This window comes from Ambystoma mexicanum, chromosome 13 (assembly GCF_040938575.1).
Source record: "Ambystoma mexicanum isolate Mex_15411 chromosome 13, UKY_AmexF1_1, whole genome shotgun sequence".
NCBI classification, from domain to species: Eukaryota; Metazoa; Chordata; class Amphibia; order Caudata; family Ambystomatidae; genus Ambystoma; species Ambystoma mexicanum.
In genome coordinates this window covers 728,838,390-728,852,061 of record NC_090938.1, presented here as the reverse complement: position 1 = coordinate 728,852,061, position 13,672 = coordinate 728,838,390, and the positions used below count along the sequence as shown (strand labels likewise).

General features: G+C 44.7%; 1 protein-coding gene across 1 annotated transcript in view; it reads left to right on the top strand.

The window, feature by feature from the left end:
- The window catches only part of LOC138521830 (neurogenic locus notch homolog protein 1-like), a 478,650-nt gene that overhangs the window by 355,370 nt on the left and 109,608 nt on the right, over positions 1-13,672 (top strand). Inside the window, exons 22-25 of the mRNA XM_069634949.1 lie at positions 3,580-3,712; positions 4,153-4,410; positions 7,829-7,941; positions 10,078-10,622. Coding sequence (XP_069491050.1) covers positions 3,580-3,712; positions 4,153-4,410; positions 7,829-7,941; positions 10,078-10,622 — 1,049 coding nt within the window. The remainder of the gene's footprint in view (positions 1-3,579; positions 3,713-4,152; positions 4,411-7,828; positions 7,942-10,077; positions 10,623-13,672) is intronic.

Genomic DNA, 13,672 nt, shown 5'->3' with positions numbered 1-13,672 from the left:
GCCTAAAACGTGCACAAATCATTGTTAGGTGAGCAAACAAATATATAAATGTATGTTAGCATTTATATATTTGTATGCGCACTACTTTGGTTTGTGTACCTTTCAAGCTTTATAAACATACCAATGTTACGTATTTCTAGGTTTATAAAAAGGTGACTTGAAAAGTGCACAAACCATAGTAATTTACGCACACTTGTGTGCTTACCTTACTATGGATTGTGCACTTTTCAAGCCACCTTTTATAAGCATAGACATTTATAACATATTTCTATGTTTATAAAAGACGGCTTGAAATGTAAACAATTCAAGGCATCTTTTATAAAGCGTTGAGGACGGACAAAACCCGAGGTGGCTTTGTCCATCGACAAAGCTTTATAAAAGATGCCTTGAATTGTGCACGTTTCAAGCGGTCTTTTATAAACTTAGAAATATTTCTACGTTTATAAAAGATGGCTTGAAACGTATACAATTCAAGGCATCTTTTATAAAGATTTGCCGATGGAGAAAGGCGCCTCGGGCTCTGTGTTCTATCTGCTCTGAGAAGATAGGTCACTGAGCCCGAGGCGCCTTTCACCCTCTGTGAACCCGCGGGCTCCGTGATCTAATCTACATATTAGATCATGGAGCCCGCAGGTTCGCTGAGGGGCAGTGACCTGGCGAGGGCAAACAAAGGAACTGTAACTTCCCTGATGACCCCTCAAATGAGGGGTCATCAGGGAAGTTACATTGACTGACAGAAGTGCCAGCCAGCCTCGGCGACGCTGTGCCTGGCTGGCACTTCTGTCAGCTCGCCTGAAATTAAACTGGCGGGCGCATCTCCCGTCGCGGCTGCGGCCGCAGCGGGATAATGCATCCCACCAATGTTGTGTGGGATGGGGGGCCCCGGCAGGGCCCAGGCTCAGTTCCACTTTTTGGAGACTGCCGGGGCCCAGCCCCGGCAGGCCCCGGCCCACTTTAAGCACTGGTTTCCAGGCAATGCCGGAAACCTTCCCATTTAAGGCGAAACTGGTGTACCGGCTGCACCCTCGCCTAAAACCGACTGCAAGAGAATAGGGGCCCGATTCTTTTTTCCCCCTTTATTATAGCATATGGTTATAAAACAAACCTTTTGCCAAATAAATACATTAAGTTCCATTAATAACCTCAAACTGGTTAGATAAAAGCAAGCATTATGTATAAACATGTTACATAAAATAGATAAATAAGTACACTACAAGTTAATATTACATTTAGCCAGTTATTAGCCCATAGACCAATTTCCAAACATGATACTGTCGTCATGCTAACACTCTCTGCACAGTAAAGTGTATTCCAGAACTGGTCTTCCTCCATGGATGAGATATTGTTTTATTAGGCCGCTGTAGCTGGCCGTATAATAGTGTATAAGGGTCGGACCTTTGAGTTAAAAGAGGACGTGAAGTTTCAACAAGTACATTGCAAATTCTACAGAGTCTTTCACTGCGTGTTAAGTTAGGCCATCTTCCCGTGTGCTCAGGTCAGGAGGATATTAAAACGTAGATACACTATAGATCTCTGTATGTTAGAGAACAGTAATTTAGTTGAATAGGTCGGGAGAGAGTCTTATTAGGTCGGGAGAGAGGGGCCTGATTCTGAAGCAGGTGCAGTGAACGTGCTAAGCAGCATGTTTCGCTGCACCTTTTCCTGACGGCCCGGAACCACGCTTATTCTGAAGTGAGCCTGGGCGTCAGCGCAGTGCACGACAGTGTACTTACTGTCTGCAATCCCCCCTTTTTTTTTTATAGATTTTGTCACATAATGAAGCCATATGGTGGGGCTGATGATATGCACATATCCTCTAAGGAAGCATCAGTCTTCACAAACTAAAAGCTGTGGCATTCCCTCTGCGAAAGATATTCGATAATCACAGACAGTTGTTATCATGCTCTTTGGTATGGGGCAGCGAATATAGTTTGAGATTCATGAAGTTCAAAGTGCGACTCTTGTTTTGCAACCCTAATGATAAAGGGAAATCACCCATTGGAATGTTTATTAGAGAGTTTACTCTCTGCATTAAACCGTATGCATCATACAGGTGCCTCGCCAACCCAAGTCCTTTGCATATGGCCTACTAAATTCACTCTTCCCATTCCGTACATTATATACTGATTGTTTGATGAGTTATGTGCTCATAGGATAGAAACCTGCGATTGGGCAGCTTGCTGAAGGACTACGAAACCCTCAGCTATGCCTAATTGAGGGGCCTCTGGCAGTGCAGGTCCATGTCTGAAGGCTTTAACTTGGCATCCACCATCTTAGTTATATCATGTTGGTAACCGCGGCTGCAGTGCGGCAGCTCGGGTTCCGGCTTCCATGCCATGGGTGTTTGTTCGCTTGTATATTTTGAGTTGGTGTTTGCGGAGTCCAACAATGCAGGCTTGCATACAGCTCCTTACTGGAGCGCAGCTAGCGAGGGCTGATTTTGCTCAAGCAAAGTTGTCAAAGTTTCACTGTTCAGGTCTTGGAAACTTGTAGTAGAGGGCCCATGAGGAGATAGTATTGCATCCTGATTAATAAAGCGCAAACCACGGCATGTACCGAGCAAAGTTTCAGTCGAAGAGAAAATGGCCCAGATTGTTGAACTGCACGATGCACTAACATAAGATCTTAAAATCAATTTCAAACACATTCCTCCTCATTCCAAAACCAGCCCATCTTTGTTGCTCTTAGTACAAAACACTTCTTCTGTCGGCATATAAGTGTAGTCTCCTCCCATCTTCCAAGGGCCTTGCCTCTCAGCAGGTATAGCAGTGACGGCCGGTCTTAGGGGAGTGGACTTCCGACAGGTTGGCCAAGGTGTCCGCAGGCTGCGAGGGGATTGAGAATGCTAGGGCTGGACTGGGGAGCCATGGGGATCCCTTGTTCGCCTCCTCTGGGATCTACTTCAAGAAGTGGGTGGTGGTCCCCAGCCCCCTCCTAAAGCCAAGACCAGGGGCATTGCCACAGACCAGAATCCCACAATCAAAGCAGGTATTAATCATGTTACTGTGATATTATGTGTGTGTTATTTGGTAGTTATTGCCCAGCCTGGGGTATCAAATGCTACATGAAAACAAGCATCACTTTGGAAGCTTCATGAACCAGAAAGTTCTATTGACCGGTCACTCCCATTTCTGGTAAATACAAACATTCCAGGCAAAAACATCTTGGATAATAAAGGTTTCCAACTTAAATAATTGAGTGTCAAATGGTAGAGTGTCGTTTAACCCAAAAGGAAGCCTTGTTATCCAACCCTTTGCTCTCTTTTCTGGTTCTCTGCCATCCAGATAATCCACATTGGGTTATTCAGCATAATCCTTTGCTGCCATCATTGCTTTGCCAATGATGCAGGTTAACAACACTCTTAAGGTATACTTTGCGTTGCTAGAAGTAGTAAAACGTGAAGAAGAAAGGACAGATTCATGCACCCCCCTTATTTTGAAGCAGATGAGCCAGCCACATGGGGATCATCTGGCCAAGAACCTTGTCCGCTTATCTCAGGGGCCCGGAGAGCTGGAGTTGCTACTTAATGTGGTTTGTGACTGTTGTGGTACTAAGAAGCTTCTTGCCATCCCCTTGCAGTGTACCCCAGGCTACTATGGCGTGAACTGCTCAGAGGAAACAGACGAGTGCCTATCCGGACCGTGCCAGAATGGCGGCCTTTGTGTTGACCGCCTCGACGGATACCAGTGCTCCTGCCGGTGGGGGACGCAAGGTAATATTATCAGTGGGGGAAAGGTCAGGCATGGAGAGGTGCACAGATGCCATGTACCCACTCATGCCATGGTGCAGGAGAATAGATCATGGCCTTGCAACATCGTTCACAATGGCACAGAGTTACATCTTTATAGCTTCTGACTAATTGAGTCTGGAGCAAGAGAGACTATTCCAACAGACAGCTTTTAGACAAAATGGTGCATTGTTAGACTTGTGATTGCCAGCTTATATTTTGGAAAGCAGTACATGGTATTTACTGCTCAGGTAACAATACATTTGTTACAGTCAAACATGTACAAAGTGTTATTACTACTTTAATTGTATTACTGTAATTGTAGTTATTATTATCATTACCCTGAGTCTGAGATGACTTAAGAAATATTGTAATGGTTGATCCCAAACGCTCATCTCACTATGATTTGTAACCCCCCACCCCAGGTACGCACTGTGAAATTAACATCAACGACTGCGACCCCCTTATCGACCCTGTGACCTCTGAACCCAAATGTTTCCATGGTGGCACCTGCGTGGACAGGATTGGAGGTTATTCATGCCACTGTCCACCAGGGTATGTGGGCGAGCGGTGTGAGGGCGATGTGAACGAGTGCCTCTCAAACCCATGTGACGCCGCAGGAGCACGCAACTGCATCCAGCTGGCCAATGCCTACCAGTGCGAATGCAAGCCGGGGTATACAGGTAAGGCCCAGCCGCATTCACAGCGAGATATGCAGGTAAGAGTATGGGAATACAAATAAAGATGAGGTGCACAGTTAAGTGTGGAATACACAGGAAAGGTTGGAATACCCAGGAAAGGTTGACTTTAACAGTTGAGGTTGGGATACACTGCAATGTGTGGCGGGACCTGGTTGGGCATCAAGGTGTGTGGTAGACAGTTACGAGTCTGATACCCCGTATAGCTAAGGCTGTAATACCCAGTTAACTGTAGGATGCCTAGGTAGGGTTGGTGTACACAGGTAAGCGTGGGATATCCACGGAAGGGTGAGATCACAAGTAAAGCTGAGATACACTGCAATGGTTATGATGCATGGCTAATTACAGGTGTCATGCCCAGTCATGGTTGGACCAAGATTGGGATTCATATGCAGTAGCAGAATACACAGGTAGGGTGCAATATCCAGCAAAGCGTTGTGTGCTCAGTTAGGGGTGCGATACAGCGGCACGGGTGCAATACGCACGTAAGCGTGGGAAACACAAGCCCTCACAGCATTGAAAGGTAAGGTCAGAATTATTAGAATAAGGGTTAGAATAAGGGTGGGATACCCGCATTGGGAAGGGAGACCCAAGTATGGGAAGGAATCCTAGGCAAAGGTAGGTTACACTAGTGAGAGATGGGCACACATGTCAAGAGGAGATTCACAGCAATGATAGGATACAAAGGGGAGAGTGTGATACACAGATATGGCTGTATCCTCATTGATGTCAGCGCATGCACACAATGCTCAGCGCAAGCTTAAGATAACACAGGCAAACTATAACCACCCAGAGGAGGACATGTTCAGGTGTGAAGTTCGACGTTCCCTAGGCGCTTATGGCATGACGTGGTCATGGGTCAACCTAACTCAGAAGGAAGTCGCAGGGCCAATAGCTTAGTTTAATCTTCAGTCAATCTTTTTAACTTTTGCTGTGCCTTGCTTCTCCTTCCACTTTCTCTTTCTTTAGGTCCTCTTTTTTATACACTATTTCCATTTTCCATCTTCCATTTTATCTCTATTTCTCTCCCTCTGAACCCTTTTCACCTGTTCCCAATTACTCTCACGTGCTTCCTCATTCCATTTTTGATTCTCCCTCTCCAACTCTCCCTTCCTCTCTGTATCACCCATTTGATGTCTCTCTCCTTTGCCTCCCTTTTTCATGCCTTCTGCTCACTCCAGCGCCATGCCTGCTTCATCGTGCTTCCCCTTTCCCTTCCTTTAATTTCCCTTTCCCTCCTTCCCTCATGCCCACTTTAGTAAGTGCGTCTCTTGCTCTTCCTTTTAGACCTCTCCAGTTATCTATTTCACTACTTTTCTCTTCCATTTTATTGCCCCATTCCCTATCGCTCATTCTCTGCCCCACTATTTCCTCTACCTCCCTTTGTTTCTTACCCTCTCTTCACAACTCTCTCGACTACCTAAAATGTTCTGTCTCCCCTCCTGTCGATTCACAAGTAGGATGAGAGGGGCACAGCGAGTGTGTCAGACTCTGCAAATCCGGCAAACATTCACAAATGCTGATAAACCCAAAAGACAAGGAAAGTCTCTGCGAAAATGTTTCTTCATGGCGATAAAGCCAGGTGGGGAACCTGTTTGCAACAATTTGCTGACGCGGGTAAAGCTCAGGGTGAGGGAAGCCTCTGTGAAAATGTTTACTGATGGCAAAGCCAGGAGGTGAGGGAAGCCTTGTGAAACCCTGAACCTGAGGGAAAAGGAAACTGTGAAGCTGAGTAGTGAGGAAACCATGAAAACACTTGACCTTTGGAAATGTTGGAAACCGAGGTGAGCAAACCTTGGAGTTGAGAAGGGAAGGATTAATATCCACTGGAACATCGAGAGGTGAGAAAAAAGAGATATATGGAAAGTAGGGAGCAGGTCAACCAATGATGGTGATTGCGTGATCCAGTAACCCAGTGTAAATGATTTGGATAAGTTGCAAAGACTGTGAAGCCTGAATCAAGTCTTAAATAAGAGACACCGCTTCTCAGAGGGGAAAGTGTTCATCGCTGTGAGGCGTCAAGAAAGAGGAACACCCAGAACTATTGTGTGCACAACTCTAGGTTAAGGAGAAACTGAATGTCCTGATCGAGACATGCCATGAGAAGCAAATGGGGCAAGAGCATGACGCATGGAGCGAAGAAGAGTGGTAGGATAAGGAACCCATTAAAATAATCCTTTAGACAAACTTTTTCCCGCCAACCTTCAAGAAAGCAAAGTTCATAAATTAGATAATAAATCCGGACCGAAGATAGAACCAAGCTTTCAACATCCTTTCAAAGAAAAGATATTTCAATCTATTTTTGCATCTCCTGTGTTTGTGGGACCCTGCCACTCCACCTACAAAATAAACCAATTAAATAGTGCCTTCAGAATGTTGCACCCATGCTTCTGAGACAGACTGCTTCTGAGATGGTGTTCCTCTATTTGAAACAGAGGACACTAAAAGTCTAAACCTTGTAATAATCATATTTTAACTCAGTTTTTACTCTGTGGATCAGAGTTGATAGGACATACATATGTTTACTTGTTTCCCTGATGAATATCATTATTACTTATTGTATGACAGAAACATGTTGGAAAACGTAACAGAAATGTGAACTAAGGGGCACGAATCAATTAATTAAGATGAAAATGATTTTGGTTTGATTACGCAAAATGTTGTCTTTTTCTTTGATGACATTTGTACCTATACACACTTGTGGTGTTCTATTTATTTATGTTTGATGTTGTTAATTTCTAAGACTTGTGAGGTGTAAAGAATGTGTGTCCATTGTAATTTGATGATTGTTTCATCTTATTTATTTGTGTGGGATTATGGTACAGAACAGTTGTAGTTTTTTATTAAACAATTTAATTGTAATAAAATATATTTTTGATGCATTCTTCTTTAAAGGTGTTGGTACAGATGCCCTATTTTTGTACTTGATTGCTTAACTGCTAGTGATATTAAGCCATTTTAGTGGTCTTAGTACTCTTAACAAGTAAACAAATAGCATAACATTTCCTTTCTCTCTCTTTCCCTTTTTCTTCTCCTTTCGCTCCTCCTTGCACTTTTTTACAACCTTTCTTGAGCTCTTTTATTGTACCCATTTATTTTTACCTTCATCTTTATGCGGTCTCTCATCCCAAGCTCTCCCAAGCTCTCATGTGAAGCTCCCTTTCCCTATCTCCCTTTATCCTACTCCCTTTCATCTAATTCGGAAAGCTGGTAGATGTGTATGAGGTGGGATAGCTCAATAATCGATTTCAATGCATTTAGGTTGCGTGAAGTTGTATCAATATATTTATTTTGAAAACTGAGCATTGAAAAAGTGGCAGCTGAGTGTTTCTTGTTCTGACCCCACACTTTGAGCATTTTTGATAATAACAGTAAACCATCACCCCTTCTCTCCTGCTTCCAGGTCCTCGCTGTGAATCAGTGATAAATAGCTGCCTGGCTAACCCCTGTGCCAATGGCGGTACGTGTGCTGTCACTGTCAACACCCCTTTGGGCTTCACCTGCCGCTGCCTGCCAGTAAGTAACGAAGGACCGTTGTGCTGTTTTAAATTTCCAGCACCCCCTGGACGTTTTTCAAAGGAAGGCCCTGCTTCCCTGGAATAGTGGTTTTCCAGAACTGGCCTCCCCAGCAAAGGCTCTCATGCTTGCGTACAGTAGAGCTTTTGACACCAAAGGCAGGCTCTTTCATCCAAACCTCTCGATCCTGGTCCTTTTATGATTAGCGGTCCAGATGAGCATGTACCAGAATTGGGACTTCCCGGTGAGGTTCTGAAAGGACTCAGGAGGCCTTCAACCCAAAGCAGCCAATTCTAGCTGATGTACAGGATTCTGTGACTGCGGTGATTGAAAGGGTTATGACTAGAGTCCCTGTCATGTTAGACTGCATCTAATGTTCTCGGATTTAAAGCCTCTTCGGTTCATAAGGAACTTAAAAGTTTGGTTACTCAGAATATATTTTAGCATCCGTTTGTGGGTCTCAGAGATCCTCTGTACAAGGATCATGGTTGAAAATCCCCTTGGCTGTCCAATTACCTAAAGATTCCCACTGCAGCCCGCTATTAGAACTTCATGGAAATGTAATTTGCTATCAATTTTCTAATGGATGCCCTTTTTGAAGTCTTTATTTATGCTCCTTAAATGTACCGTTCTCTTAACACTATGTGTTGCTGGTAAACACCGCCGCAGAAAGAGTCGGTAAAATACAGGCCCTGTGTCGGGATCCTGCGTTTACCATCTTCTCTCGGGACAAGGTCTGTTCTCAACCGGAACTATATTGCTTAAAGTGGCTTCAGGGCTTCATCCACTATCATGTTTACCCCCACAACTGAATAAGCACTGGTGAGGGCACATCAAAGTATGTCTATGTCACGTGTGTTTGTGTGCCCAGACCTTTAAGAGTATTTAGATATGCCCTGTCCCGGTATCACAGGCAGTGCAGAATGCTTGGAGTGTATTTGATTGTTGTATTTGACATGGGACCATGGAAATCTTCCATAGTACTACGTGTACCCTGGCAAAATGCATCTTAATTCATCACGAGAAACTTTCATAATGAAGTACCATCCGTAACGATATTCATAAGCATTACATTTTAATGTGGAGACAAGACCACGAAAATGAAGTCCAATGCGTTTCCGACTAACAATAGTCCTTCTTCAGGGACATGACTTGTAACAAATCAATAGCATAAATCAACCAATAGTGGTGTGTTTGTTACTTCACCAGTCTCCATCCTTAACCCCATCCGAGAGTCCACACAAATCTAAATTCAGAAAACTACTTAAGAAATCAAAACCCCAAAATGACAATACAATCTCATGCCACTGGTAATCAACGGTTTCTAAAACAAGTTGCAGTTTGTGATTCTAGGACTGTGATGTGCAGTATTAGATGCACATGTGGCACCAATTATGTTGGATGCACAACCAGAAAAGCCAAGGCAAGGTAGAATGAACATCGGTCCAACGCAAGGACAATTTCCTTGGTATCATGATAAATACAATTTGTTTTTCAACCACAGTCCGTGGATATGGTACGCAATAGTCTCCCAAACAATTGAATCACTGGGGTAGAAAGGATTGTTTAGCAAATTGGTTATTAGAATGTCTAGGTGGTGCACGCTTCCGTGGGGCATATTTTTATGTTTGATTGTTGACCATCCCTGAGTGAGGTCTGCCTCTGTCTGATGAGGCCACATTCAAACTGTAAGTGTGGTCCCATCAGAATTACATTCAGTGCCAGGTTCATATTTGGAAAATACAGATTTCCTCTTCCACACATCCAGACATGTAACCATTGAAGCTGGAACGTGTGCATTACTCAGTGAGAATTTACAAGCTCACAGGTTCTGCTAGTTCCTTAGGTCTGCAGTGCATTCACACATAAAGGGTGGGGTGCATTGGAAACATTAATTGTCAGTGTTGTTATGCCATTAAATATTGCAGAGAATGCATGTTAATATTTTCTTTACCTGGCATAGATTATTTCATCGCGTGCATGCTTTAGATGGCTGTTGTGAATATAGACTACTGCTGGGGCACCATAAAGGACTGCACGAGTAGCTTATGTTGAGCCACAGAATATGCCCACATGGTGGGATTCTGATTCTCTCTGCTCTGGGAGATTCACTCTCTTGTGTCTTCCTTATCACAGGGTTTTGATGGGGCCACCTGCACCCAGATGGTCCAGCAATGTGGGACTCTTCACTGCTACAATGGTGGTCTCTGTGTCTCCCTCCACTCTCGGTCACACTGCTTTTGTATCGGCCACTTCATCGGGCCAGAGTGCCGGTTGCCAAGGCCCGCCGGCTGTGCCCGCAATCCTTGCCGGCACAATTCCTCCTGCTCTGAGACCCAAACCGAACCGTTTTACCAGTGTACCTGTCCAGTCGGCTTCAATGGACGGCACTGCCAGACTCCCCTAGGGGGCGGTACTGCCAGCGAGCTGCCTGGTCCCAGGGAGAACGAAGGCAGCACGTGTCAGCCGCTGGCGGGTAATGGCGAGTGTGATCAACAATGCAATACCCACAGCAACAACTGGGATGGAGGTGACTGCTCTCTCAAGGTGCCAGATCCCTGGAAAGGCTGCGTTTCTGGGCATTGCTGGAAATTCTTCAAGGATGGGCAGTGCCATCCACAGTGTAACACAGAGGAGTGTCTGTACGATGGCTTCGACTGCACAGATACCAGAACTTGCAAGTGAGTATGCAGAATCTCTTCTTCCTCTATCTCTCTCTTTCTTGCACTGTGTTTCCATCAGCACTTTTCTTATTCACTTCTCTTTCACCTCTATAGGAGAACTTGAATTACCGTCCCTGCCTCTTTTACCCTCACACAGTGTGGTCTCGGAGAATGAAGAAGGCTAATGTTTCTTCCATAGGGAAATTACAGTTGAAAGTTAACATTGGACATTAGCCACATATATGATGGTTACTCCTAGGTTAGATGGGTTGAGGTACTCGCAGGTACACAGCTCGGGGGTGAAAGGAATCTCTGGGTGTCTGCTGAAACTAAGGGAGCATCTGTTTGTTGGGGTGTGCCTTAAGAGTTTACTAACTTTCCTGCAGAATCCTAAATTCAGCGATGAGAGGAACAGTTTGTGCAATAGAATGATTCCTACCAGGCACCACAGACCATAATGATTCAGGGTGCCAAGAGTGACGCCACAGTCCTTCATTTAGGTACCAGTGCTCGGCAAGTTGCTGCCTCCCAATAAGTGGTCTCTGGGACTATTCACATTTACCTTAAAAAAGCTCCTCCTTTGGATTTCTTGACGCTTGTCTGCCATTCTAGAGACTTAACACAAACAATATGACCACACTATTGACCATAGCCAACCAAGGGCCACCAGTTGAGTTGAACATTGACCCCATTTCCTTGCACTTATTTCACTATTTCTGTGGTTGAGCAATTAAGACCTCGGATGCCTCCTTCATCCTCTTTAGCATCTATCAGCAGAATGCCCTGGAACCATGGCATTGGAATGTGATCTGGCTCAAAATGTTGATATGCGTATGCCCAAATCAAATCAAACCTCTACCCCACCAACATCCCTCCTCTGGGATGCTTCAAATCCTGATGGGGTTCTGGTCGATTTTCTTAGAGAAGAAGGGGCTAAGGATAAGCCAGAGTTATTTAGTTCTTATTAAAAACATGTTTACTGTGGGATGTTTTACGCAAACCGTTCACAAAAGTGTAAATTTACCATGTTACAAAGCATCAAATACTAAATTCATATGTACAGAAATATAAAAAACATATTGCCCTTATCCTTAAGGATAGCCTTACAGCCAGACAAACCCAATCACTGTCAAGTGAGAGCGTGGACTCCATCTCAGTTAAGCTCTCCATTTCCCCTAACATCACCATTTATATTCACTTAGCCTACCGGCCACTAGGCCGTCTAGCAGACTTTCATGATAACCTTATCTACCCCCTGGATGATAACCTACAAACATCCACCAAAGCCATCCTTATAGGGGACTTCAACCTGGGCTTCAATGATCCAAAAGATAAATATGTCAAAGCCCTAGCTAAAGGCCTACTTGATCTGGGCTTCCAGCAAATAATTGGCAATCCTACCCACTGTAAAGGGCGCACCATAGACTGGGTTGCAGACAATAACTGTGGTGTAGACATCAGCTCTAATACTCCGTCTCCATGGACTGATCACCACCTTATCTACTTTCTCATTCCCACTTCCAATAAAGCTAAAGCTACACTGATGTCTGTCCCACCTGCTCTGGGTAGAAGCGCTCGCAACCTAACCAAAGACAGGATCCTCCCATATCTAGACAGCCCAGCCCTCTAGCTCCCACTCTCTTCAGACCCCACTGAGTTAGCTGATATCTACAATACCACTCTCTGCAAAGCTGTGAATGCCACTGCCCTGTTGGAGATCGAGAAAGCAAAAAAAAAGAAACATTCAAATTCCTGGTTCTCTGCCGAACTAAAGGAACTTCGCTCCCGCAAACGCTCAGCACTAAACAACTGGCAAAAGACACCACAGCCATCGAATGTAGACATCTACAAAACTCTGGCAAAGCAATACAAAAAAGCTATTATTCTAACTAAGTCAGCATCCTACAATGACAGGGTCTCCAATGCCACATCTGACTCTAAGGAGATGTTCTCAATATTTAAAGAACTTGCCTCACCAGTGACCAACGCACAGGTAGTCATCAAAGACGAGTCCTGGTGCAGCAACATTCAAAAAGCAATGACTAGCAAAATTGAACTCCTTCAAAAGAAAATCAACAACCATCACAACTTCCTCTCCAAAAAACAGATGACTGCCTGCCCCGCTTCTAATGCAGCCACTACAGTCTAAATGCTCTTCTCCTTTAGGGAGGTAACAGAGTCAGAAGTATGGGACATCATCCAGATAATCAAGCCCTCAAATTGCAAAGGTGATGCCTGCCCAGCCACCTTAGTCAAAGATTGTGCGCATTCCCTAGTCCCATTCTTGACATCCTTCATCAATGCCTTGTTCAAGGTTAACACAGTCCCGTCCTGCCTTAAAGAAGCCTGGGTTCGCCCATTACTAAAAAAGCCCAATCTAGACCCTGAATCTCCCAATAATTACAGCCAAAATCACCACGCTCCCATTTCTTCAAAAAAATTTGGACAAAGTTACCCACACCCAAATTCAACAGTTCCTCGAAGCAAACAACATCTTAGGCAAGAGACAGTCGGGCTTCCCCCCAGTCCAGTCTGCCCTATTGGATCTTAAGATCCAACTGTGTAACCTAGTTGACAAAGGACAGCCAGCACTTCTCCTCTTACTGTATTTGTCAGCTGCCTTTGATCTGGTGGACCATGACAGCTTGTGCAAACACCTTATAAAGCTGCTCACTTCTCCACCGAAGCTACAGCCTGGATCTCCTCCTTTCTCAAGGGAAGGCTCATGAGGGTCTTCTCAGACTAGGCATGCGCAGCACCCACCACCGTACTCTGTAATGTCCCGCAAGGTTCTTGCACAGCCCCCACGCTGTACAATATCGCTGTACAATATTTTCACCCTTCCCCTCTTCAAGGACTTGGACGATCGTGGCATAGCCTACAGTAACTATGCTGACGACACTCAAGTCCTACTCCCACTCACCGGCTCCTATACACAAGATGCTGCCGCCCTGGACAACATCTACGCAGCCATCCAGACATGGATTTCTGCCAATGGACTATGTCTTAACAGGGACAAAACAGAGATCCTCCTTATAGGCTCTAAAAAATAGCTTAACAAACTAAAC